The sequence below is a fragment of the Ictidomys tridecemlineatus genome, chromosome 16 (genome assembly GCF_052094955.1).
Source record: "Ictidomys tridecemlineatus isolate mIctTri1 chromosome 16, mIctTri1.hap1, whole genome shotgun sequence".
NCBI lineage: Eukaryota > Metazoa > Chordata > Mammalia > Rodentia > Sciuridae > Ictidomys > Ictidomys tridecemlineatus.
In genome coordinates this window covers 36557801-36583191 of record NC_135492.1, presented here as the reverse complement: position 1 = coordinate 36583191, position 25391 = coordinate 36557801, and the positions used below count along the sequence as shown (strand labels likewise).

General features: G+C 54.6%; 1 protein-coding gene across 1 annotated transcript in view; it reads left to right on the top strand.

Annotated features, from left to right (window-relative positions):
* Mgll (monoglyceride lipase) overlaps positions 1-25391 on the top strand; it is a 61494-nt gene that overhangs the window by 2282 nt on the left and 33821 nt on the right. Inside the window, 1 exon segment of the mRNA XM_078033896.1 lies at positions 20889-20995. Coding sequence (XP_077890022.1) covers positions 20889-20995 — 107 coding nt within the window.

Sequence of the window (25391 nt, the reverse complement as noted above, 5' to 3'; positions counted from 1 at the left end):
AAAAAATTAGTTGTTGATTTGTGGATGGATCTTTATTTGTGTCTTTTTTTAAAAAAATTAGTTGTTGATTTGCGGATGGATCTTTATTTGTGTCTTTTTTAAAAAATTAGTTGTTGATTTGTGGATGGATCTTTATTTATGTCATTTTTTAAAAATTCGTTGTTGATTTGTGGATGGATCTTTATTTGTGTCTTTTTTTTTTTTTATTAGTTGTTGATTTGTTGATGGACCTTTATTTATGGATACCTGGTGCCCTGAGATTGGAACCCAGGGCCTCACACAGGCCAGGCAAGCAGCTCTTCCACTGAGCCACGATCCTAGGCCCAACGTGTGTGTGTCTTTCTTTTTTGGGGGGGTAGGGGGGCGGGGCTTGCCTTTTCCTGTTCAATGTGGGCTTCAGAAGGTGGCATCCAGGTAGAATTGAGAAGAAAGGGGTCGGGGTGTCTCCTCTGATGCTTTGTGAGGTTACCTGGTGCATATTGGCTGTCAAGGACCCGCCTGGGCGTTGGAAACGGGCCTGGGGACTCGGGTACCAGGAGGCCACCACCCGTGTCTGGCTTGTCTTGGGTGAGGCAGGAAAACCCTGCCTGTTTGTGTTATCTGGGGGAACATGTGTGCAAGCCAGCTGGCCGAGTGACAAGTGTGACGTTTCCTTTTCCCTGTCCTTGTTGATCTGCACTAACTAGAGGACTCTGGTGTCCTGGGGGGGAATCATGGATGACCGCCAGGGATCCTCCTCTTTTGTGTCTCAGTAATGACGCGGCTGGACATTTCCCACCCACCCCCCACCCCCATAGATCTTCCATAAAGGTGTATCTAGGTAGCTGTCAATTCAACACCCCGAGATGGGGACGTCTAAAGTCCCCAGGTGACTCCGGATGGAACCCAGGGGCACCTTCCCCCAGAGTCGCATCTCCAGTCCTCTTTATTTAAAAATTTGAGACAGCGTCTTGCTCCGTGGTAGAGGCTGGCCTTCAACTTGCCATCCTCCTGCCTCAGCCTCCCAAGATTTTTTGTTGTTGTTGTTGTTGTTGTTGTTGAGTTTTGTTTTTTTTACTTTTGGTAACCGGGGATGGAACCCGGGGGTCGCTTAAACCAACTGAGCCATATCCCCAGCCATTCCCCGCCCCACACACACACACCCCCGCCAGTTCTCATGTTTTATTTGAAGACAGTGTCTTTGGCTGGAATGATAGGCCTGGGCCACCGGGCCCGACTTTCCTATCAGTTACTTCTTCAAGGATTCCCTCGACAGGAGGGTGTATCTCCATGTGCATGGCATTTTGGAGGGAGAGAGGGAGAGGGTGAAAGGGGGTCAGGCATTAGGATTCGAATTAGGGTTTGAATCTCAGGGCACCACCATAAATAAAGGTCCATCCACAAATCAACAACGAATAAAAAAAAAAAAGACACAAGTAAAGATCCATCCACAAATCAACAACTAATTTAAAAAAAAAAAAGACATGAATAAAGATCCATCCACAAATCACCCTCCCTCTGACACCACTCTGGTTTTAGCATTGAAACATTCCTGTGTTAATTTCTGGCAGATTATTACCCCGTGAGTTATTCAGTTAATAGACAGAAAAGAGGAGAAGGAATGGAAAGTCAGAGTTTTTTCCACGCCCAGTCTCAGACTTTGGGGGCTCTGCCCGTGGGGGACCTGGAGGGTGTCCTCGTTTGAAATCAGTCAACTCAGGAAGGCCTGCCCTCCTCCCCTTCCACCCCAAGGGAGGGCCGTTGGTGGCAGAGCCGGCCAGGCATGGCGCTGTTGGCTGCCCTGGGTTTGGCTGTGGGTGGTTTTAATTCTCCCTGCGGAGGCTGCGTCCGCCGGCCAATTTCTTCTCGGTTCTGTGTGGCTCCTGCTCTAGTCAGAGATGGCAACCTCTTGGAAGTCCGCGGAGGCTGAGGAAGAGCCGGCGGGCAAAGTGGCCCACGCCTGTCCTCCCTGATGCTAGGGAGGCTGAGGCAGGAGGATCGCAAGGTGGAGGCCCGCCTCAGCCAGAGCGAGGCCCTGAGCCACTCAGCGAGACCCTGTCTCTCAATAAAATCCCAAATAGGGCTGGGGTTCAAGTTGCCGCCTGGTCCTTGGGCTTTTCCCCTCAACACCTTCTGGAATGTTCCGCCCTCAAACAAGTTGCTAGGCGTCTCAGAGCCCCAGGGAGCCGGGCCCAGGTGAACTGGCTCAACCTGCTTTCTGAAATCGGCCTTGCTATCCCAGACGGGTCTGGACCTGGAGAAAGAATGAAGTCTTTCCTGGGGCTGGTCATTGTCACCCGGCAGGGAACAAAACACAGGCTTGAGGCCTGAGGCTTGGTATGAATCCCGAGGCAGAAAGTGGGTAGTGTTTACAGTCACAGCAAAGATTTTTAATTGAGTCCCAGGGATGAAACCCAGGGCTGCTCAACCCCTGAGCCCCGTCCCCAGCCCTTTTTCTATTTTATTGAGAGACAGGGTCTCGCTGAGTGGCTCAGGGCCTCACTTTGGTTGAGGCTGGCCTCCAACTTTGCGATCCTCCGGCCTCAGCCTCCGGGACTGCCTCCCGCCCTCCGTGAGAGCCACACCTCAGGGCTTCAGCCAAAGGTTCACCTTTTTAAGTCTCTGTTTTAGCATTTTTTGTTCCCAATTCCCCTCCACTGGCAAAGAAGGATCCATCTCTGGGTCTTTTGCGGCTCTGGTTGCTTTTATTTGCTCCGACGTCGGCCTCCTGGCCTCCTGGCCTCCCTCCCCTGCACAGCTGGGCCAAGGCAGGGAGTGACCCGGGTGGTTTTGAGGATTTTCCTGTTGGTGACATGCGCCTGGGACACCCTGGGGGTGGGGGACGTCTACTGGGGTCACTATAGAGCACAATGGATGGGTCATTAGCGTCAGCCGTTCTGCATGCAGCGCCCTGTGGTGGCCTCCACGGGTGCAGGGTCCTCCCGGTGCCCCCCAGCTCCACCCCTGGCACCTGGACTGTATCCAGCGGGGTCCTTGGGATCCCCTGAGCCCCATGGCAAGCAGCTGTGCAGGCTACTTTGTGGTTCTTCTCGGTTTCTTTCCACACGTTCATTGAGCGCATCTTTGACAGACATCTGCAGGTCCAGACATCTTGGACACCAGGGGGGCAAGAGGACCGCAAAGTGCACTGTGAAGGGGTTAGGGATCCAGGGACTCGTGGACAATTCCAATGTGATGTGTTCAGAACCCTGGGCGAGCAGGCTGCGGCGGCCCACGCCTTGTTATCCTTGGCTGAGGAGGCTGAGGCAGGAGGATCGCCAGTTGGAGGCCAGCCTCCGCAATTGAATGAGACCCGGCCTCTAAATAAAAGCCAAACTAGGGCTGGGGCTGGGGAAGTGACGTCCATCCATCCCCCTGTCTCTCCCAGTCCCCTCCCCTCCCTTCCCTCCACTCCCCTGTGTCTCATCCAGTGAACTGCTATTCTCTGCCCCCTTATTGTGAGTCCGCGTCCCCATATCAGAGAGGACACTCCGCCTTTGGTTGTTTTGGGGACTGGCTGATTCCACTCAGCATGATGGTCTCCAGCTCCATCCACTGACCAGCAAATGCCATCGTTTCATCCTTCTTGATGGCTGAGTAATATTCCACTGTGTATACGGACCACCGTTTCTTTACCCATCCACCTGTTGAAGGCCACCCAGGTGGGTTCCGTAGCTCAGCTATTGTGAATGGAGCTGCTATAAACACGGATGCGGCTGTGTCCCTGTCCTATGCTGATTTTAATGAATGACTTCTTTTTGGTCCCAGGGATTGAACACAGGGGCCCTTGAACCTCTGAGCCCCGTCCCCAGCCCTATTTGGCACGTTTTATTTAGAGACAGGTCTCCCTGAGCTGCTCAGGGCCTTGTCAAGTTGCTGAGGCTGAGGCTGGCCTCCACCTGGCGATCCTCCTGCCTCAGCCTCCCGAGCTGCTGGTGGGGGGTCACGCTTCATCACATGGAATCAGAAATCCCGTGGCTTTGACTTTACCTCCACAGCGTCATGAAATCTGTCCTCGAACCTTGACAAAGCGGACCCACCCGGGCCTCCCCTAGCAAGGCCATCATTGTTTTTGATGGCAGAGGCGAAGCCAGCTGCTGGCTGCTCTTTCCACCCGCTTCCTTAAGGCCTGACTTCTCCCGGTGGCTCTAGGAGGCTTCCGCTGACACAGATCCGCCTTTGTTCCCGGTGGAGGCCAAGAGGCCAACCGAGCTGCCTCCTCAATAGGCATCTTTTAGGACGGGGGACACCCGCCCCTGGTCCCAGATGCCCCTCTGTCCCCAAATGCAAACCAAACCAATCGCTCTTCCCCGTGGTGGAGTTTTTACAGCTGAGATCACAAGGGGGGGGTCCCTCCATCCGCAGCTGCTCAGAGTCGCTGGCAACCTCCAAATGTGCTGATCATGCCCTTGGGGGTACCGGGGATGGAACTCAGGGGCTCTCAACCGCCGAGCCCTATTTTGTGTTTTATTTAGAGAACAGGGTCTCCCCGAGTTGCTTAGACCTTGCTTTTTATTTATTTATTTATTTTTGGTTGAGGCTGGCCTCCAACTCGAGATCCTCCGGCCTCGGCCTCCCAAGCTGCTGGGATCACCTGACACCTAGAGGCGACAATTGAACTCAGGGGCCCTCAACCACGGAGCCCCATCCCCAGCCCTATTTTGTATTTTATCTAGAGACAGGGTCTCCCTGAGTTGCTTAGGGCCTCACCAAGTGGCTGAGGCTGGCCTCCACCTTGCGATCCTCCTGCCTCAGCCTCCCGAGCTGCTGGGACGACAGACAGGTGTGCGCCATCGTGCCCGGCTGCTTCCTTTTCTTTGACACGAGGGCAATGGCCGGACAGGTCTCGATGGAGCTTCTAAGGTAAACTCAGCCCTCTGCAAGCCAGCAGCGAAAGGGCCCGCAGACAGCTTGGATTCTCAGGCCTGTTTTGAGAATCTGGAACTCACGATTTGCACCAACTTTCTCCAAACACCGCGTGAGTGCAAGGTCCCCCTCCAGTTTGGAGGTGTGGAAACGAAGCCACTCTGCCCCATGCTATGCTCCAAAAATGATGAGGATCTTTCAGAAGCCGGAGGCTAAGTTTTGTATCTTTGGGATGATCGCTTACGGTGTTGCTGAGGCTGACCTCGAACGCCTGAGCGCTAGCAGTCCTCCTGCCTCAGCCTCCCCGGTAGCTGGGACTACAGGTGTGCGTCACAGAGCCTGGCTCCGGAGTCTGAAGTGCATGGCGAGCCAGGCGTGATGGCGCACGTCTGTCATCCCAGCGGCCGGGGAGGCCGAGGCAGGAGGATCGCAAGTTGGAGGCCAGCCTCAGCAACTTGGCAAGGCCCTGAGCCACTCAGGGAGACCCTGTCTCTCAATAAAATGCAAAACTAGGGGCTCAGTGGGTCGAGCGCCTCTGAGTTCAATCCCCAGGATCCAACCCTGCCCGCCCCCGCCCCCCCACCAGGAAAAGTGTGTAGCAGAAGATGGGTTTGGGCTGCGGCATGGGCCACGTGGGCCACCGTAACAAAGTACTGCAGATGAGCCCTTGAACCACAGGACAATTTGCTGACAGGTTTGGAGCGTGGAGGTTCACCCGCTTTAGATTTTAAACATTCCCCCAAAGACCTGTGTGTTGAAGGTCCTTCGCTGTCATCCACCTCTTGGACCTGGTGGGGCCTGGTGGTAGGAAGGGAGGTCATCAGGGGTGTGGCCCTGCCTCTTCCTGTCTCTCTCCTCACTTCCTGTCTCTCTGCTCCACTGTGTGCTCCCCACCACGACATTCTGCCCCGCCGCAGGCTCAAAGCAATGTAGCCAAGCCTCTGAACCTTTTTTTTTTCCTTTAAGTTACCTTACCTCAGGTATTTTGTCACAGTCACAGAAAGCCTGCTAACAAACACCCCAGGACGTTGGCAGGGTCAGTCTCTCCAGAGGAGGCCTCGTTCTCCCCGGGGCTTGCCCATGAGGACTTCTTACTGTGGCCTCAATGGTGACCGAGTCAGGGGGTCACGGGGCGGGGGGTTGGTGATTGTTTACAGCCTGGTCCAACATGGCTGGAGTTAGATTTTTTTTTTGATTCTCATGGGGAAAAAAAAAGAAAAGAAAAGAAAAAGAAATCAGGTCTATGCCTCCCCACCACCGTCTATGTTCCCATTTGCTTTCTGCCAAAGGATGATTTTCTATGTGAATGTGGGTGGCGAAGTGTTTGGGCTGCGGCTGCCTGAACCGCATCTCAGGAGGGGGCCAGGATAGACATGGAGCAGCACAGGAGAGGAGGAGGAGGAGGAGGAGGAGGAGAGGTATTCTAGGCATCCGCCACAGCCTCAACCAGACCTGGAAGTCAGAAGCCATGCTGCATTGGGGTGCGGAGCTCCCGTCCCCAGTCTTCTAGAACTATCTTCAGAGACCCAGAGAGACCACCCACCCCACCCCACTTCTCTCTCCTCTTCAATGATTTATTGAGGAAAAACTCTTCTTTTTTTTGGAAATGCAGATATCTTTCCCCTTTAAGATGCTGGAAAAAAAAAAATTCATCGACTCTGATTATTCACATCGGGAACGAAAGAAGGAACCTTTTTTTTGTTTTTTGTTTTTTCTTCCAGAAATAGAAAGAATTCTAAAGGAAGGCTCTGAACGGGTAGATGCCAATAAATCAGGTGGGGCTTAGAAGAAATGAACAGATTTCTGCAAAAAAAAAAAAAAAAAAAAAAAAATTGCAAACTACCGAAACCAACTCAAAGAGAAATAGAGAATCTGAATACATTTATAACCAGTCGAGATTGAAATAAGCCAAAAAAGAAAAAAAAAAAAGACCGACTACCTACAAAGAGGAGTCCAGGCCTTTATCGTTGAACTCCACCCAACGTGGGGAGGAGAATCCATAGCGATTCTTCACAAAAATCTTCCAAAAAAAAAAGAAAACCATGGATCCATGTCTCTTAGGAAGAGAGATGCAAAACTCTTCAGTAATAGACCGGCAAACCGAATCCAAGCAACGGTAGGAAAAAAAACCATACAATGCCACCCGAATGAGATCGGTGCCAAGAAGGCAAGGATGGTTGAATCCCGGAAAAAAATCAGTCAGCACAGGCGATGCGAGACGCAAAAACAAACAAACAAACAAACAAACAAAAACAAACAAAAACACACACACACACACGATCATCTCATGTGGTATGGAAAGAGAATTGGACAAAATGGACTACCATCCATCTCTCCACCCATTTATGCATCTGTCCATCTATCCGTCATTTATCCATCCATCTACTCATTTTTCATCTGTCCATCCATCCAAAGACCCCCCCAAATAGAAAGATGCTGGACATCCTACAGAATCTGCAAAGCAAGAGATAAATAAGTAGCTGAAATAATCATCCATCTCTCACCCTCCATCTACCCTCCATCCATCCATCCATCATTTTAATCCACCCCAAAACCCCCAAGTGGATGGGACCTGGATTTACTGTGGCCCCTCTAAGGAGGAGACAAGTAGCTAAACTCTAGGCACGGTGGCCCACACCTGTCATCCCAGCAGCTCGGGAGGCCGAGGCAGGAGGATCGCAAGGTGGAGGCCAGCCTCAGCCACTCAACGAGGCCCTGAGCCGCTCAGGGAGACCCTGTCTCTAAATAAAATAGAAAAAGGGGCTGGAGATGGGGCTCCGGGGTTCAGCACCCCTGGTTCCCATCCCTGGTACCTCTCCTCCTGCCCCATGCCATGATTCTGTCCCCGACACCCGGATCTGCCTTGTGACATGGTCTCGGCTGTGCCCATAGCCCAGGGGCTGCTCCTGTGCAGGAGATTGGGGACCCTTTTCCCCTTCCCACGCACCCTCTTCTGGCTTCTCCTTTGGATTCCCAATCAGTTCCCCTTCGTCTATTGCTGGATCCACTTGGCATTTCACCACCCAGATCTGGCAGCCATCTGCAATCTGGAGAGTTCATGTTGTTCTCCTTTCAGGAAAAGAAAAAAAAAGAGAGAGAGAGAGAGAGAGAGAAAAAGCGCTGATGTTACATAAGATGCAGCCCCGGCACATTCTTATAGGAAGGCCTGGCAGCCGCCGCTCCTCCCACCAAGGGCACTCCCTGACTTCAGTGCCCTACCTCCTGCTTCCTGTTTGGTCCTCCGTGACTGCAGAGATCCCGTTTCCACATTCTGCCCTGCAGAGTCTTTCTGCAGACCCGTCCACGTGGGCTTGTCCCCTGGGTTCTGCGAGGGGCCCCTTCTCCGGTGGCTGGGCCTTGGAGGCAGGATGGGGGAGCGGCCTCCGGAGAACCTTCCCCCCCCCCCCCCCCCCGACTCCCTCCTCCCTCTTGTCCAGGAAGACTGGTCTGGTCCAGCGGTGGCTCTCTGTCCCTTTTAGAATAAGCCCCTGTCCCCCACTTTGTCGTCTCAGGTTGTTTTATTCAGTCACTGCCAGTAAAAACGGATTGTGGCTGGGTGTAGTGGCCCAAAGTGGAGGCTGAGGCAGGAGGATCGCAAGGTGGAGGCCAGCCTCAGCCCTCAGCCACTCAGCGAGACCCTGTCTCTAAATAAAATAGAAAAAAGGGCCGGGGACGGGGGCTCAGCCCACAGATGGCCGGCTCCATAGGTCTGAGGTGAGGGCCCAGCAGCTCAGGGTGGGGTCAGGAAGTCCAGAGGGAGCCTCCTCCCACTGGCCTCCACCCCCAGCTGCGGGGGATTGGAGTCCCAGATCATTTCCCCTTGGTTGTCTGTGCGGCTTGAATCCTCTCCCTTTCCTCTTCACGTTCCAATCTATTTTAAGAGGAAACTCGATCCTAACACACCAGACTGGAGAAACAGAACCCCGCCAGGTGCCACAAATAGAGAGTGACCGCAAGAGGAAAAACAAAGCCCTCGGGTGCCGGATTCCAGCTCCACCTTGGAACTTGCCAAGAAAACCCTGAGCCTGAGGCCTCTCTCTCTCTCTCTCTGTCCTGAAAATGGACACGGGCCAGGGCGTGAGAGGCAGGGAAGGGAGATCAACGCTGAACCGAGCCAGGGAGGCTGAGGCAGGAGGATCGCAAGGTGGAGGCCAGCCTCAGCCCTCAGCCACTCAGCGCGACCCCGTCTCTAAATAAAATACAACCCCCTGGGTTCCCTTCCTGGGACCAAACATTAAAAAAAAAAGAAAAGAACGAAAGAAGAACTCAGAAGTCTTTCACCAAAGCCCCGTCAGTCCTTCCAACATCTGGCCTTGGGCTGTCCTGTCGCCGAAGCTCCCCGTTAATGGAGCAGCCTAAAAGTCACACGGTGCGCGGTCCGAGGACCGTGAGTGATTTCCCACAAGGCCACTTCCAGACGTCGATCTGGCCGCAGGAGCCCTTTGGCTTAAGAACCTGTTTTGGAGGCAGCGAGCGGAGGCCCTGGCCGGCCTCCCAGAGGCTCCCCCTGAAGAAATGTCGCCTGCTCACCTCCTGGCCTCTTCCCTCCCCGAACAACAACCAATCCCTCCTGGGGACTCGTCTCCAAAGTGCAGGGGACTCCATCTGGTCTTGGAAGCAGCCTCTCTCTCTCTCTCTCTCTCTCTCTCTCTCTCTCTGGTTTCTATAGAAATTCCTAACCTAGTTATGGAGACCGATTCTCCGTCCCCCTCCCCCTGGGAGTGACAGGTCTCCTGCACCCTCCAGGAGGTCACAGGGGGAGGAGAGCCATTTCCATGTGTGTGACGGGCACGGTGGCCCACGCCAGTCATCCCAGCGGCTCGAGAGGCCGAGGCAGGAGGATCGCCAGGTGGAGGCCAGCCTCAGCCACTGAGCGAGGCCCTGAGCCGCTCAGCGAGACCCTGTCTCTCAATAAAATAGAAAAAGGGGCTGGGGACGGGGCTCAGGGGTGCCGTGTCTCTGAACCCAAGGCAGCCAGTGTTCAGAAAAACTCGTGCATCTGGACTCACGCCTGAAACAACGTGGCCCCCCGTTTAATGAGTAACTACTTGGTCTGTTTTCTGCTGCTGACCACAGTCCCCCAGGTGGCCTACGTCCCGGAGACAAGAGGTTTATTTTGGCTTGCGGCCCTGGTCCAGGGTCAAGGGCCTCCTCTGGGGCAAGCCTTCTTACCACCGGGCCTGCATTAGGACGGACGGACGGACGTGAGGATTGTTAAGATCCGTTGTGGCCGGAAGACACACAGCTAAACACAGAGGCCACCGACCTAAGAGCCATTTCCTGTGGTTCAGGAATGACTCACCCGTGGGCCCTGTGCCTGGGGCTCCCCCACCCCCAGCCCCGACCCCCCATCCCCGGGCAGAAAAGCCTTTTAATAAGAGACAGCCATCGCCGTAGCTAGCTTTGCTGTGTGCATCCCGTGTCATCTAGTGAGGAAACACAGACACTCAAACAAAGTCCCAGAGTCGGGGACTAACAGGCCGGCTGCAGTGGCCCACGCCTGTCATCCCAGCCGCTCGGGAGGCCGAGGCAGGAGGATCGCAAGGTGGAGGCCAGCCTCAGCCACTGAGCAAGGCCCTCAGCCACTCAGGGAGACCGTGTCTCTCAATAAAATGCAAAACAGGGCTGGGAAACGGGGCTCGGGGGTTAAGCACCCCTGGGTTCCATCCCTGGTACCAATAAATAAATTATTGGTAAATAATTCACTAAGTATAGGTTAAATAAATTAATTAAGTATAGGTCAATTTTTTTTTTTTTTTTGGTTAAAAATAGAGGTTCTGCTGTGCCCAGGTCTCCCAGGGGGACAGTTAAGGTGGAATACAAGGGAAAGAGGAGTCAGTCCAGGAAAGGTTGGCCGAGAGCCAGCAAGGAATGTTCCAGAAGCTGCGTGGGGAGTGCCGTCCTTGGAGCTCTGAGACAAAGGCAGGCGGGGTCCGGAGAGGAAGGACTCCGGGCGGCTCTGCCCTTCCTGCCTGTGGGCCCTGGGCCCTGGGCTCTGCAGGCTGCAGGAGACCCTGGTGGAGGGCACGGAGCTGCCCAGAGAGAGATGTCAGCCGCCCTGATCAACTGAGCCGTGAAATGCACCATATAAATGTCCCCCTCTTGCACATTTATATGGAAATGCATCTTTGCAAGTGACCTGTCATTTTCTAGTCGAATAACCTCAGGGCAGGGCTCCCCCCCTTTGCAATCTGATTATCTCTTCCTGAGGTTCAGGGCTCCCAGGAGTGGACCATTCCAGACACCCCAGGGAGCCAGCATCTGCCATCCATGAGTGCTCAGCAGACACGTCGGATGACATGCTTCATGTCCCAAAGGGACTCTGGAATCAGAGGGAACGCATCTCCCCTTTTGCCCACCGTGAATGCTTCTGCGCCCACCCTTCCTATAAAAGTGCGCAGGGTGGCCGCACGCCGGTCATCCCAGCGGCTCGGGAGGCTGAGGCAGGAGGATCGCAAGGTGGAGGCCGGGCCTCAGCCACTTAGACCTCCAACCTGGGGCCTCGCACCGCGGTGGTCAGCAAGCGCTCCACCCCTGAGCCCCCAGCCCCAGCCCTGATTTTCTTTTTTCTTTTTTCTTTTTCTTTTCTCTAAATGGAGAAAATTGTATTTCTCCATTTTCCTGCCGTGACCCCCCCCCCCACCATCCCCCAGTTTGGCGCGGACATAAACGATGCGTGTGTGAGTGGGTGTGCGCGTTTACTTACTATTACACATTTGGAGGTTTGGCGGTGTGATTTCCCCGCTTCACAAATGCAACAGACACATGACTCATCCTCCGCAGGATCCTGAGGAGCTATTTAGGGTGATTCTGAACCTTCTTCTTCGTCTTCATGTGGCCTGAAAGATTTTTGGGGGGGGGGGGCAGGAACCCTCACGATGGTCACCCGCCTCCCGTTCTAATACTGGACCTAGCTTAGCTGTCGCCGGAATGCATGAGAAAGGGGTGAGCATTCGCCAGGAATCTGAAGGACACCCCACCCTTGATGATCTGGGTAGACGTCCTTTTTGTCTTTCTAAGTGCATCGTCTCAGATATTTGTTACAGTCACGGAAAACGGACACCACAGCGCGGCCCCAAGGTGGCCATTCTGCCACGGGATCCCAGCTCGTAAGACATTCAGAAATCCCCCGATAAATTCTCTAAAGTAAGAACGGTGCACCTAGGAAGAGTGCGCACCGGTTGACCTCTGAAATGCGTTTCGCGTGTATTGGCTTGTTTTCCGTTGCTATCACAGAATACCCTGAGACGGAGCCATTTAGAAAGGAAAAAGGTTCGCGTGGGCTCACAGTTCTGGAGGCCCGACAGCATGCTGCTGGCGTCATTTAATCTCGGGCTCCTGATGTGGAAAAGGAAGGGCAAATCGGACACTCGGAGGAGAAAATCGTAGCCGGGCGCAGCAGTGCAGGCCTGACATCCCCAGCCGCTTAGGAGGCTGGAGGCTGGAGGATCGCAAGTCGGAGGCCAGCCTCAGCCATTCGTGAGGCTCTCGGCAACTCCTCGAGACCCTGTCTCTGAATAAAATACAAAAAGGGCTGGGGACGGGGCTCGGTAGGGGGGAGTTCAGCACCCCCGGGTTCCATCCCCCTAAATCATAAAAATAAATTAGTAAAATGGTCTATCACACACACAACTTGGTTTTTCACGTTTTAAGGCCTGTGGTTTATGAGGAGCGAGGCCAATTTCTTTTTTTTTTATTTTAACTTCTGGTTTGGGGAACCCTGCCCGGTTCTCCCTGCATTTACCCGGATGCACCCACAGCGTGCACACCCCTGGAAGATTCCAGTAGGGAAGGCTTGGTCCCTGGGGGCCGAAGTGTTGTCGTTGTGGCTTTTAGGAAATGATTGGATTTTGAGGGCTCTGACCTCATCTGTGGATTAATCCACTCGATGGATTAATTCTTTGGATGGAAATTGTACAGAGATGGAGGCTGGTTGCAGGAAGTAGTAGGGGGCGCACCCTGGAGAAGTAGTTCTTGTGTTTCCTCCCTCCCTTCCCCTCTCTGCATCTCTCTCTCTCTGTCTCGCTCTCTCTCTCTCCTCCCCTGAAACCATAAGCCCCCCCCCCACATCGACCTTTCGTCCTTTTAAGTTGTTTATGTCAGGCATTTTGTCACAGAGACCAAAAGTTGACTAATGCGCCAGAAAACCAGGAAGCCACCTGTCACATGAGGAACAGGGTTGTCGGATTCCATCTCTCTGGAGACTCTCCAACTCCTTGAGTTATGAAACTCTGACACTCACCTCAGGGGGAAAGGAAGCCCGGAGGAGGAACTGAGCATGTGTCAGGCTCAATCACTGAGGAGTCCATTACAGCATAACATATGTAAAGTGCGTTGCTCAACAAATAAGACTGTGTCCTTGTTCTGCGTGCAGCAGTCGCCAAGAGATACAGATTTAAACATAGAAACAGCCAGCTCCAGCCACATCCCATAATTGGACGGTGGAACTTGAACTATGGCACAGAGTTTACCCCTGAGGTTTGCAAATTCATCTCAGAGCCGCACAGTTGTTATTCCAGCCACTCGGGAGGCTGAGGCAGGAGGATGGCAAATGGGAGGCCAGCCTCAGCCACTGAGCGAGGCCCTGAGCCACTCAGCGAGACCCTGTCTCTCAATAAAATGGAAAAAGGGGCTGGAGCGCCCCTGGGTTCCATCCCTGGTACCCAAATGGGACAAAAAAGATAAAATAATAAAATATGCGGGAGGCTAGCCCATTCTGGGTTTGGGACATTCCATTTTGAAAGGTGACAGAATTCCCCAGGTAACTTTTGCTGTGGTTTTTTTTTTTTTTTTTTTTTTTTTTATGCTGGTGATCTCTGTTTTGTTTTTGGAGAAGGCCCCTTTCAGAGATCACCCTGGAAAAGGGAACTAAGATTCGGTGGGTTTCCATCCCAGACCATCACTCTAACTCCCACGGTGTGTGCAGAGACCTCCGCTCTCCCTCCCAGCACCCAGGGCTCCTGCCTGCTGGCCCAGGCCTGCAGGGCCCCCGAGCCTGTGCAGGACACCAGGCACAGTCCCTCTGCTGCACCAGGCCACCTGCCCTCCGTCACTTGGCCACGTCTCTGGGCCACCAACTTCCTCAGGGCCCCTGTGGTCCACGGGGCTTCCCACCCATCCACTGACCCACACCCCATCCACCCACCACCCACCATCCACCATCCACCATCCACCATCCACCATCCACCACCCACCACCCACCCACCATCCACCATCCACCATCCACCATCCACCCACCATCCACCACCCACCACCCACCACCCACCACCCACCACCCACCATCCACCATCCACCATCCACCATCCACCATCCACCATCCATCCACCATCCACCATCCATCCACCATCCACCATCCACCATCCACCATCCACCATCCACCATCCACCATCCACCATCCACCATCCACCATCCACCATCCACCATCCACCATCCACCATCCACCATCCACCATCCATCCACCATCCACCATCCATCCACCATCCACCATCCACCATCCATCCACCATCCACCATCCATCCATCCATCCACCATCCACCATCCACCATCCACCATCCATCCAGCATCCACCATCCACCATCCACCATCCACCATCCACCATCCACCATCCACCATCCACCCACCACCCACCACCCACCACCCACCACCCACCACCCACCATCCACCATCCACCATCCATCCACCATCCATCCATCATCCACCATCCACCATCCACCATCCACCATCCACCATCCATCCACCATCCACCATCCACCCATCCACCATCCACCATCCACCATCCACCATCCACCATCCATCCACCATCCACCATCCACCATCCACCATCCACCATCCACCATCCACCATCCACCCACCACCCACCACCCACCACCCACCACCCACCACCCACCATCCACCATCCACCACCCACCACCCACCACCCACCACCCACCATCCACCATCCACCATCCACCATCCATCCACCATCCACCATCCACCATCCACCATCCACCATCCACCATCCATCCACCATCCACCCACCATCCACCATCCACCATCCACCATCCACCATCCACCATCCACCATCCACCATCCACCATCCACCATCCATCCACCATCCACCATCCACCATCCACCATCCACCATCCACCATCCACCATCCACCATCCACCATCCATCCACCATCCACCATCCACCATCCATCCACCACCATCCACCATCCACCATCCACCATCCACCATCCATCCACCATCCACCATCCACCATCCACCATCCATCCACCATCCACCCACCCGTCCCCACCTCACGGAGTTTCTGTTGACAGCAAGTGTCACCTGCCCACCTTTGCCTATTATTTATTTATGGAGGGGTACCAGGGATGGAACTCAGGGGCCCTCGACCCCTGAGCCCCATCCCCAGCCCCCGTTTCCTATTTTATTTAGAGACAGGGTCTCACGGAGTCACTTTAGCACCTCACTAAATGGCAGAGGCTGGCCTCCACCTTGTGATCCTCCTGCCTCGGCCTCCCAAGCTGCTGGGATCTGGCAGGAAGGGATCCATGTGGGGGAATGAAACAAGGGATTCGGCTGAGGGACCGGGATGATTCGGAAACAAGCAAGAACCGAGAACATACCCTGGCCCCGGGAGACTGCGGGAGGAGGCTGTCCCCCCTCCTTCCTCTGGTGACATCCAAGAGGGCCCCCTCTCAAAGCTGCCTGAGAGTAGGAACAGACATTCTGTCTCTCTCTGGCCAGACATCATTTAAAAAAAAAAAAAAAAAGCAAGCTCTCCTCGTTTTCCAGCTCTTTCCTAACAAAAACAAAGCAGATTTCTTCTTAGGTTCTGCACTCTGTGCTCAGACGTGCTAAGAAGCGTCATGATCCCCAGCTCTATCACAGGAACAGACTCCTCGGTGGAGCCAAGTCCAAAGTTCTGTAGGGAGCTGGAGGGGATCTGGGGGGTACTGTGACCCTGATGGATCCCCCATGTCCTGTGATCAGACCCCTGAAACCCCATTTCACCCAGGAAAAAAACAAAACACCCATGAACCTCTAGGAATCAGTTCATGGGATGGGTACAGAACGGCCGGAGCTTACACTTTATACTTTAAAAGCAAAGAAATTTGACACTTAGAGAGGTTGTTAGGTCACTTCATCCCCTGGAGGCCGAGGCCGGAGGACCACCATGTAGAGGCCAGCCTCAACCACTTAGTAAGACCCTAAGCCATTTCAAGAGGCTCGGTCTCCAAATAAAATAGAAAAAAAAAAAACAAGGGTTGGGGATGTGGCTCCCGTGGTTAAGCACCCCTGGGTTTGATCCCCAGTGCCACAAAATAAAAAAAAAAAAAGGAGACAGTTGATTTTTTTTTTTTTGGGGGGGGTGAGGGAAGAAGAGCCTGATGGTCAGGGTGGAGCATGGTTTATCCACTCTGAAAAGTTCCGCAGCTTATTCATCTCAGGCCTCCAAATGTGCTTTATCGGGAGCGGCCCCACCTCCCAGGGCTGGGAGCCAAGCAGGCCATCTGCTTCTGGGGCTGGGCCTCCCTCCCTCCTGTGAGGCTGGGCCTCGCCCCTCCCCCCTCCCCCTCCCCCTTTGGGTGCAGAAGTTCCAAGGGGAAAAAAAAAAATCTCAGCCTCTTCTGCAACCTGATTTTTTTTTTTTTTTTCTGCTGTGGGCATCAAGGATTCTTGCTGCTGTTGGCTGCGGGACACCCCATCCCTAAGAGAGAGCAGGGACCATTTTTCCCCCCAGGCACCTGCTCAGAGCCCCCACCCCGCCATGTCGGTCCATTGTCTCCCGGTTTGCATTCTGCCACAGAATCCTGGAGAGCCCATCCCCAAGATGAAGTCACCCCAGGTCACCAGCTTCTGCATTCCAGCCTCTGGGACAGAGAAACAAACCCTGTGCTGGGGGGAAGGGGGCTGTCCATAGTGGCATCCTGTGCAGGGGTGGGGGTGGGGGTGACAGGCAGGGACAACCTGTAGGTTCACCTCCCTGGACTATTTTGGGTACCTCGGATGGTGCCTTGCCAACCCCCCCCCCCAAGCATAAATGATTTCTTTTCTCTTTTCACGTTGTGACAAGCTCCGCAGCGAGGTGGCAAGCGACTTGCCCCCGGGGCGGGTCACATGCGGTTTGGGCAGACGATCAGAACAGGTCCCTCTGGTTTCGCTCCGAAAGGACCTGCACATCTGGGTTTCTTAGTGCACCGTCACGATTGCTCATCTGCAAAAAAAAAAGAAGATGTCCCCTGATAGGGGACATTTCCAAGCGGTGACCAACAGCCAGGGGTGAATGTGGGTATTCCACCAGAAAGCCCAGAGCTGGAGGGGGGCTGTCCCTTGTCAATGACCCGAGGCCCTGGGGCTGGAGGCTGCCGGAGGGAGAGCGGGTGATGGAGGCTCCACCCACAGCAGGTGTTGGGGGGAGGGGGAGGGGAGCAAGTGGCGACCTCCCGGGGACAGGAGAAGCTGCTGGAAATACCAGAAAGCAGCTGGACTCTGCAAACAGGCTGGCTTCTGGAAGCTTCCAGCCTCTGAGCCTGCCTTTCAAGCCTGGGGGGGACCCTCAATGGACACTAATCCCTGGGCCTGGTAGAGGGCTCCTTTCAGTTCTTCTTCAGCCTTGGGGACACAGCAGTAAACAGGACAGGCAAGATCTCTGCCCCTGGGGGGAAACAGGGAGAAGCCCAAACAATCCATCAAAAAAACTTGTGACTGCATAAATAACTTAAGTGATCAGGAAAGCCCTGGTTGAGATGGGCATGGTGGCCCACGCCTGTCACCCCAGCAGCTGAGGAGGCTGAGGCAGGAGGATCGCCAGGTGGAGGCCAGCCTCAGCCACTTAGCAAGGCCCTGAGCCACTCAGCGAGACCCTGTCTCTAAATAAAATGGTAAAAGGGCTGGGGACGGGGCTCCGTGGTGAAGCACCCCTGGGTTCCATTCCTGGCACACACACACACACACAAATTCCTGGCCGAGACACCCGCAGGGGGAGGGACGAGCTGGAATGCCAAGCTGGGGGGGGGGGGCAGAGGGTGGCAAAGCCTCAGCGGGTGCAGAGAGGCTCGCCAGCAGCAAGCTCCAGCAGGCTCCAACCTGCTCATGATGGCAGATCCTGCACACCTCTGCTTGGTGACATCTCATTAATAGCTCCAAAGCAGAGCCCTGGTGGGAGCACTGACACGGCGGTCTGGCAAACACAGGGGACCCCCGCCACCCCCAGTTGTTAAGCATTTAGCAGCACATTCCTGATTGGCATATCTAGGCGCCGCTGGAGAGGAGGCTTGGGAGCTCGTGAGCAGGGACGAGGAGGGGGAGGGAGGCGATGGAGGATTTGCAGGCGGCCAGCTTTGGTGCAGCTCCTCTGGGAAGTCCCTGGAGGCAGCAGAGCAGAAGGGTAACGTGATTTGATGCCACTTTGCCAGACAGAATCTGCCAAGCAGACTCCGGTCCAGGGAACAAGGAAATGGTGGTGGGAGGGGAGATGGATGGATCAAAACCGGGAGTGCAGGCAAGATCTGAATCCAGGGGCTAAGGAAAAAACCACCAGGCGCAGCAGAGATTTAAGACCAGAATGAGCAGAGGGGCTGGCCTGTGAGTCTGAGCATGCGCACTGAGGGCTAGAGGCGGGGCTGGGTAGCAGGGCGCGGCAGCAGGAGGCGGGGCTAGAATAACAGGGCGTGGCAGTGGGAGGCGGGGCTAGAGTAGCAGGGCGTGGCAGTGGGAGGCGGGGCTAGAGTAGCAGGGCGTGGCAGTGGGAGGCGGGGCTGTAATAGTAGGGTGGGGCAGTAGGAGGCGGGGCTAGAGTAGCAGGGCGTGGCAGAGGCGGGGCTATAATAGCAAGGAGTGGCAGTGGGAGGCGGGGCTGGAATAGGGCGTGGCAGCAGGAGGCGGGGCTGTAATAGCAGGGTGTGGCAGCAGGAGGCGGGGCTAAAATAGCAGGGCGTGGCAGTGGGAGGCGGGGCTAGAGTAGCAGGGCGTGGCAGTGGGAGGCGGGGCTGTAATAGTAGGGCGTGGCAGCAGGAGGCGGGGCTAGAATAGCAGGGCGTGGCAGCGGGAGGCGGGGCTGGAGTAGCAGGGCGTGGCAGTGGGAGGCGGGGCTAGAGTAGCAGGGCGTGGCAGCAGGAGGCGGGGCTGTAATAGTAGGGCGTGGCAGCAGGAGGCGGGGCTGAGGTAGTAGGGCGTGGCAGAGGCGGGGCTGGAGTAGCAGGGCGTGGCAGCAGGAGGCGGGGCTGGAGTAACTGGGCGTGGCAGCGGGAGGCGGAGCCTGCAGGTGCTGCCGCAGAGCCCACTTGTGCTGAGACAAGGCAAAGCCATATTTGGGGCAACCAGCAGTGGGGCAGCCAGGTCTGTCAGCGAGCTCCCCAAAGCTCCACGCCTCTATGGGTAGAGCCCATGGTCCCCCCTGCATGTCCCCCAGGGAGCTCAGTGGCTCCAGAGTGGCTGTCAGGTTCTCCTGGGGCTGCCTTCCGGCTGCCATGGCGTTCCAGGGAGTAGAAAGGGTGGCTGCAGAGAAAGACCCCCCAAGGGTTTCCCCACCTGCTTGAGTGCGGAGTGGATTCTGTGGACAGGCAGTGTCAGGCTTGGTGACGTGTCTGGTGCCATTTCTTGGGGCCCTAAATGCAACCCCTGAAGCTCTCTCCTGCCCCATGGCCCCTGACCGCTGTGAGGAGCAGATTTATGGTAAGATCCGGCCTCATCCTTTGACCGTTCTGCAGTTAAACTGTAGCATGAGTTAATCCAGCAGCTGCTGCGTTCCTAAAGGATGCTAGTGCTTGAACCATCCCTTCCTGAAGCTCAGCCCCTTCAATATGGAAATAGTGACTGGTTAGAGGTTCCAGCCCTGTGGACGGCTGGCCCCAGAAACATCCAGAGGGCAGTTGTAATCTGCCCAAAGCAAAATCGAGAGAAGTAGCCGGGCGTCGTGACGCCCACCTGTCCTCCCAGCGACTCAGGAGGCTGAGGCAGGAGGATCTCCAGTTGGAGGCCAGCCAGCCTCAGCAGCTTTCAGGAAAGAAAGAACAGGGGGGAGACAGATGCTAAAGGTGATTTAGAAACCAAGATAAAATACCAGTTCATACAACTTGGCCAAAAGGTAGGGTAGAAAGGACAAGCACAGGATTCTGAGCAAGTTGGTTCTCCACTCAACACACCCAGCACCTGGCTCCTGCCTAGGCACTTCCAGCTCCTACCTTCACAGAACTGAAGATGAGGAGGCCTCTCTGAGATGAGGTCTGGGTTCTGAGCCCACCCTAGACCTGAAAGCATATCCAGGTGGGGAGATACTCTGAGATACGTTTTTTAACCAAATGTGCTGTGTGACCCGGGCGGGTGGACTTGACGTCTCTGAATTTTGCTCTCCTCTGTAAAGAAGAGAAAGCATTCAGGGACGACGACCAACGAACGGGGAGGATTCAAACCCTGCTAGGTGGCATGAACAAAGGAACTGACAGGTAGTCAGAGGCTCTCTAAAATAGCAGCTGGGATGATCCATCTGCGGCTCCCCGCCCCCACTCTCACCCCTGACAGCTGGCAGCCAGCGTCTCCAATTCTCGAGGTCCCCAGGGATTTTCTTTTAAGAATCCGAGTCTGGAAAATTAGATATTTAAGAACCAAAATTGGCCCCCCCAGGGGAGGGGGGGAACCAGCCCCGATGGGAGCCTGCCACGTGCCCACCCTCTACGTGGCACGTAGCTATGAATCAGCACAAGTGACATCCACATGAACCACATCCCCAGCACCCCCCCACACCCCCATTTTAATAGATTTTATTTAGAGACAGGATCTCACTGAGTTGCATAGGGCATCCCTAAGTGGCTGAGGCTGGCCTCCCTCTTGCGATCCTCCTGCCTCAGCCTCCCCATTGGGATGACACGTGGGCACCAACATGCTGGGCTCAGAGTCCAGGTTTTTCCCCCCACATGCGCCAGGCCCAGCGCTCTGCCACAGAGCCCCCAGCCCCACAGCCCCCCAGGGTTTGGTCCTGATTCATTGTGACTCTAGGCGCCACCCGGGGGTGGGGGGTCTCTCAGACTTTGCTAACAGAGTTCCTTCTTCCCTCCTTAGGGCCCTTGTGTTTGTGTCCCATGGCGCCGGGGAACACTGTGGCCGCTATGACGAGCTGGCTCAGATGCTCATGGGGCTGGACATCCTGGTGTTTGCGCATGACCACGGTGAGTGATCGGGTGGGGCCGGGGAGGCTGGCCGGGCCTCGTCGGTCCCACGGCCATCTGTGTTCTTTCTGCATGATGGGACTGTTTCGAAGTTGAGGACGCGTAGTCGTGTGAGCCGAGAAATAGGTGTGACCAGCACCCCGAGAACTTGCCCCCAAGAAAGACATTCAACAAGTGATCCCCAGGAACTCGGGAGGCTGAGGCAGGAGGATGGCAAAGTAGAGGCCAGCCTCAGCCACTCAGCGAAGCCCTGAGCCACTCAGCGAGACCCTGTCTCGAAATAAAATAGAAAAAGGGCTGGGGACGGGGCTCTGGGGGTGAAGCACCCCTGGGTTCAATTAACACGATTTGTAACAACACTGATGCCTGTAAATCGGAGGCTGAGTCTAACGGCAGGGCCTCGTGGCTCGTCTTAAAGCACCGGATTTGTGGGGGTTCAGGCGGTTTCTCAGTAAGCTCAGTGAACTGGGGTGCACGCAGCGGTGCTTGATAAGCCCCGACCCAGCCCTTGTTTCTATTTTATTGAGAGAGACAGGGTCTCCCTGAGTTGCTGAGGGCCTCACTGAGTGGCTGAGGCTGGCCTCCACCTTGCGATCCTCCTGCCTCAGCCTCCGGAGCCTCTAGATGACAGGCATCTATCTCCATGACTCTCTTATATGGAGAGGGCCACCAGGGTCCTCTGGGGGGGCCGGGTCCGAAGAGGGGATCCCAGGCAGGACCTGGTGGGGGAGAGAGGCGGGGAGGCGGGAGTGGAGGAGGGCGGTCCACCTCTGCAGGGGTGTGAAGGCCAGCGGTTTTGGGGTTTCCTGTGACACTCTAAACATAGCCCAGGGGAAACCGGGGCTGATGTGCCCACGTCCCGGGGCCTTCCGGCTGCTCACGGTGACTCACTGGACACCCCTGGTCTGCCATGCATGCCGCCGGCCGGGGTGACGGGAGCGACGGGAGGGAGGGCTGCGGGTCCTACCCAGGGGAGAGCCTCAGAGGCTGAATCCCAGAACACGGTCATGAAAGCTCCGCCCAGCAGCCGTTTTGGCCCAAAATATCACCCTTCCCGGAAGAATCCGCCTGTCTGCCCAACACGGCAGGTTTTAAAATAGATTTGCTGCTGGGGGTGTAGCTCAGTGGCAGGGCACCTGCTCAGCCAGGGCAAGGCCCCGGGCTCCATCCCCAGCACCACAGAGAATAAAAGGAAACCAAAAAAAAAAAACCTCATAAACATACACTAGCTGCCGGGTGCAGGAGATCACGCCTGTCATTCCAGCGGCTGGGGAGGCTGAGGCAGGAGGATCGCAAGGTGGAGGCTGACCTCAGCCATTTAGCAAGACCCTAAGCAGCTCAGGGAGACCCTGTCTCTAAATAGAACAGAAAAAGGGCTGGGGACGGGGCTCAGGGGTGAAGCCTCCGTGGGTTCAGTTTCAGGCACCAAAAATAAAATAAAAATAAATAAATTAAAAGTTCGCTTGCGGAGGCCACAGAGCGTTCCCTTTATTTACCAAGTATAAAGGCGCCCTCCTCCACCGTCAGTGAGCTGATGTGTGCAAATATCTGAGGGAAAGTGCTAAAGAGAGATGTGTGTGTGTGTGTGTCTCTGTGTGAGTGTGTGAGCGTGTGTGAGATGTGTGCAAGTCTGAGTGTGTGTAATATGAGTGTGTGTGAGTGTGAGTAATGTGTGAGTGTGCATGTGTATGAGTGAGTGTGTGCGTGTGAATGTGAGTAATGTGGTGTGTGAGTGTGCCTGTGTATGAGTGTGTGAGTGTATGTGAGTGTGTCTGAGAGTGTGAGTGCGTGAGTGCATATGAGTGTAAGTGTGTGTATGAGTGTGAGTGTGCGTGTGCATGCATGAATGTGAGTGTGAGAGTGAGTGTATGTGTGAGTGTGTGAGATTGTGTGGGTGTGTGTGCATGAGTGTGTGTGTGCATGAGTGTGTAAGTGTGCATGAGTGCATTGTGAGAGTGTGTGAGTGTGCCTGTGTATGAGTGTGTGACTGTATGTGTGTCTGAGAGTGTGAGTGCGTGAGTGCATGTGAGTGTAAGTGTGTGTATGAGTGAGTGTGCGTGTGCATGCATGAGTGTAAGTGTATGAGTGTGTGCATGAATGTGAGTGCGTGTAAGTGCATGTGAGTATGAGTGTGAGTGTGTGAGTGTGTGCATGCATGATTGTGTTGAGAATGAGTGTGTGAGTGTGTGCATGTGAGTGTGTGTAAGTGTGTGAGTATGAGTATGAGGGTATGTGCATGCATGAATGTGAGTGTGAGAGTGAGTGTATGTGTGAGTGTGTGAGATTGTGTGGGTGTGTGTGCATGAGTGTGTAAGTGTGCATGAGTGCATTGTGAGAGTGTGTGAGTGTGAGTGTGTATGAGTGTGTGGTGTGTGTGAGTGCGTGCATGAGTGTGAGTGCGTGTGAGTGTGTGTGAATGTGTGATTGTGTGCATGAGTGTGTGAGTGTGTGTGTATGAGTATGCGTGTGTGGGTGTGTGTGCGTGAGTGTGTGGTGTGTGATGTGTGAGTGTGTGCATGAGTGTGTGTGTGAGTGTGAGTGTGTGAATGTGAGTGCATGAGTGTGTGTGAGTGTGAGTGTGTGAATATGTGTGATTGTGTGCATGAGTGTGAGTGAGTGTGTGTGAGTGTGAGTGTGTGAATGTGTGTGCATGACTGTGTGTGAGTGTGAGTGTGTGAATATGTGTGATTGTGTGCATGAGTGTGAGTGAGTGTGTGTGAGTGTGAGTGTGTGAATGTGAGTGCATGAGTGTGTGTGAGTGTGAGTGTGTGAATATGTGTGGTTGTGTGCATGAGTGTGAGTGAGTGTGTGTGAGTGTGAGTGTGTGAATGTGTGTGCATGACTGTGTGTGAGTGTGAGTGTGTGAGTGCATGTGAGTGTGAGTGTGTGAATGTGTGTGCATGAGTGTGAGTGAGTGTGAGTGTGAGTGTGAGTGAGTGTGAGTGGGCGTGGTCTGTTCTGTAACTCAGGGGCAGGGAGGCGGCAGCGGCCAGGCGTGTCCGGGGGCGCCCCGAGGTGCGGTCTCCCCGGGGCCGGGGTCCCACGCCGAGGGAGAAAGAATATTTAGAAGGTTCGGGGGACGGAAGCGACGCTGCGCTGCAGGGGGACAGATTTGAGTCCAGGTTCCTTGAGGGACGCGGTTCCAAAACAGATGGCCACCCGTTTCACAAGGAAGGTGTTTTTGTGGGAAATGTTTGAAAAAATGTGTGGACAATTTTTTTTTTTTTTTGGCTTCGTAACTATGAGAGAGACACAGAGCGAGTGGCCCTCCCAGGGTTCCGCTCACAGGGCCACCTCCGGGCTTGGGTGGCCGTGAGCTTGAGACAGGTCTAGCGGAATGGAATGCGTCGTGGGTCCCATGCCCTGCTGTCCGCTGTCCCCTTCCCCTTTACCCTCCTCCTCTTCTTCCTCACCAATTTTTTTTTTAATTTTATAGCAGAGTGACCTTGGGCACTCAGTGGGGAAGGACATGGCTTTTCTTTTGGGAAGTTGCCAAAGGCGGAAGAGAGGGTCTGGGTGGAGGCTGCTGCTGGGAAACAGTCCTTTACTGAGTGATTGTGGAGTCAAGAGCAAAGTACACGTCTGTCCTCCCAGCACCTCAGGAGGCCCAGGCAGGAGGATGGCAAGGTGGAGGCCAGCCTCAGCCACTTAGTGAGGCTTCCTAAGCCACTCAGCAACAGCCTGTCTCTGAATAAAATATTAAAAAAAAAAAAAAAAAACGGGCTGAGGATGTGGTCATTGGTCAAGTCCCCCTGGGTTCAATCCCCTCTATGGATTTGCTCTAGTTTGGATCTAGAATGTTCTTCCAAGGCCCGTGGATTAGAAACTGGGTCCTCAGTTTGGCACTATTAGAAGGGGCTATCTCCTTTAAGGGGCGGAGCCTAATGGGAGATTTTAGGTCATTGGGGTCATGCCCTCAAAGGAAATTATGGGATACTTCTTTCTCTTCCTCTCTCTCTCTCTTGTCCTTGGCCATGAAGTGAGTAGCTTTCCTCCACGACCTACTCCCCACTAGGAGGTGACATTTGGGACTTGGTCACAGTCCCAAAACAAAAGGATCCGCCCCCAACCACGGCCGGCAAGGCCAAATGAACCTTTCCTCTTTATAAGTTGATTTTTCTCATCCGTTGTGTTACAGTCCGGGAGAGCTGACCGATGCAGCATTTAACAGCTACTTATCACTATTGCCGGCCTCCGGCCACATCTCAGTGACCTGCCCATGACACACACGGGAAATTCTTGGAACTCTTATTTCCTTATACCTGAAACCTGCCTCCATCAAATAATGTCATCGACTCCCATTCTGTGACCCTACTGTACACGTCCCTCATTTTATTTGTTTCAGGAATTCAAATGAGTAGCTTCAGAATGTCTTGGGGGATCCTTTTGTCTGTCT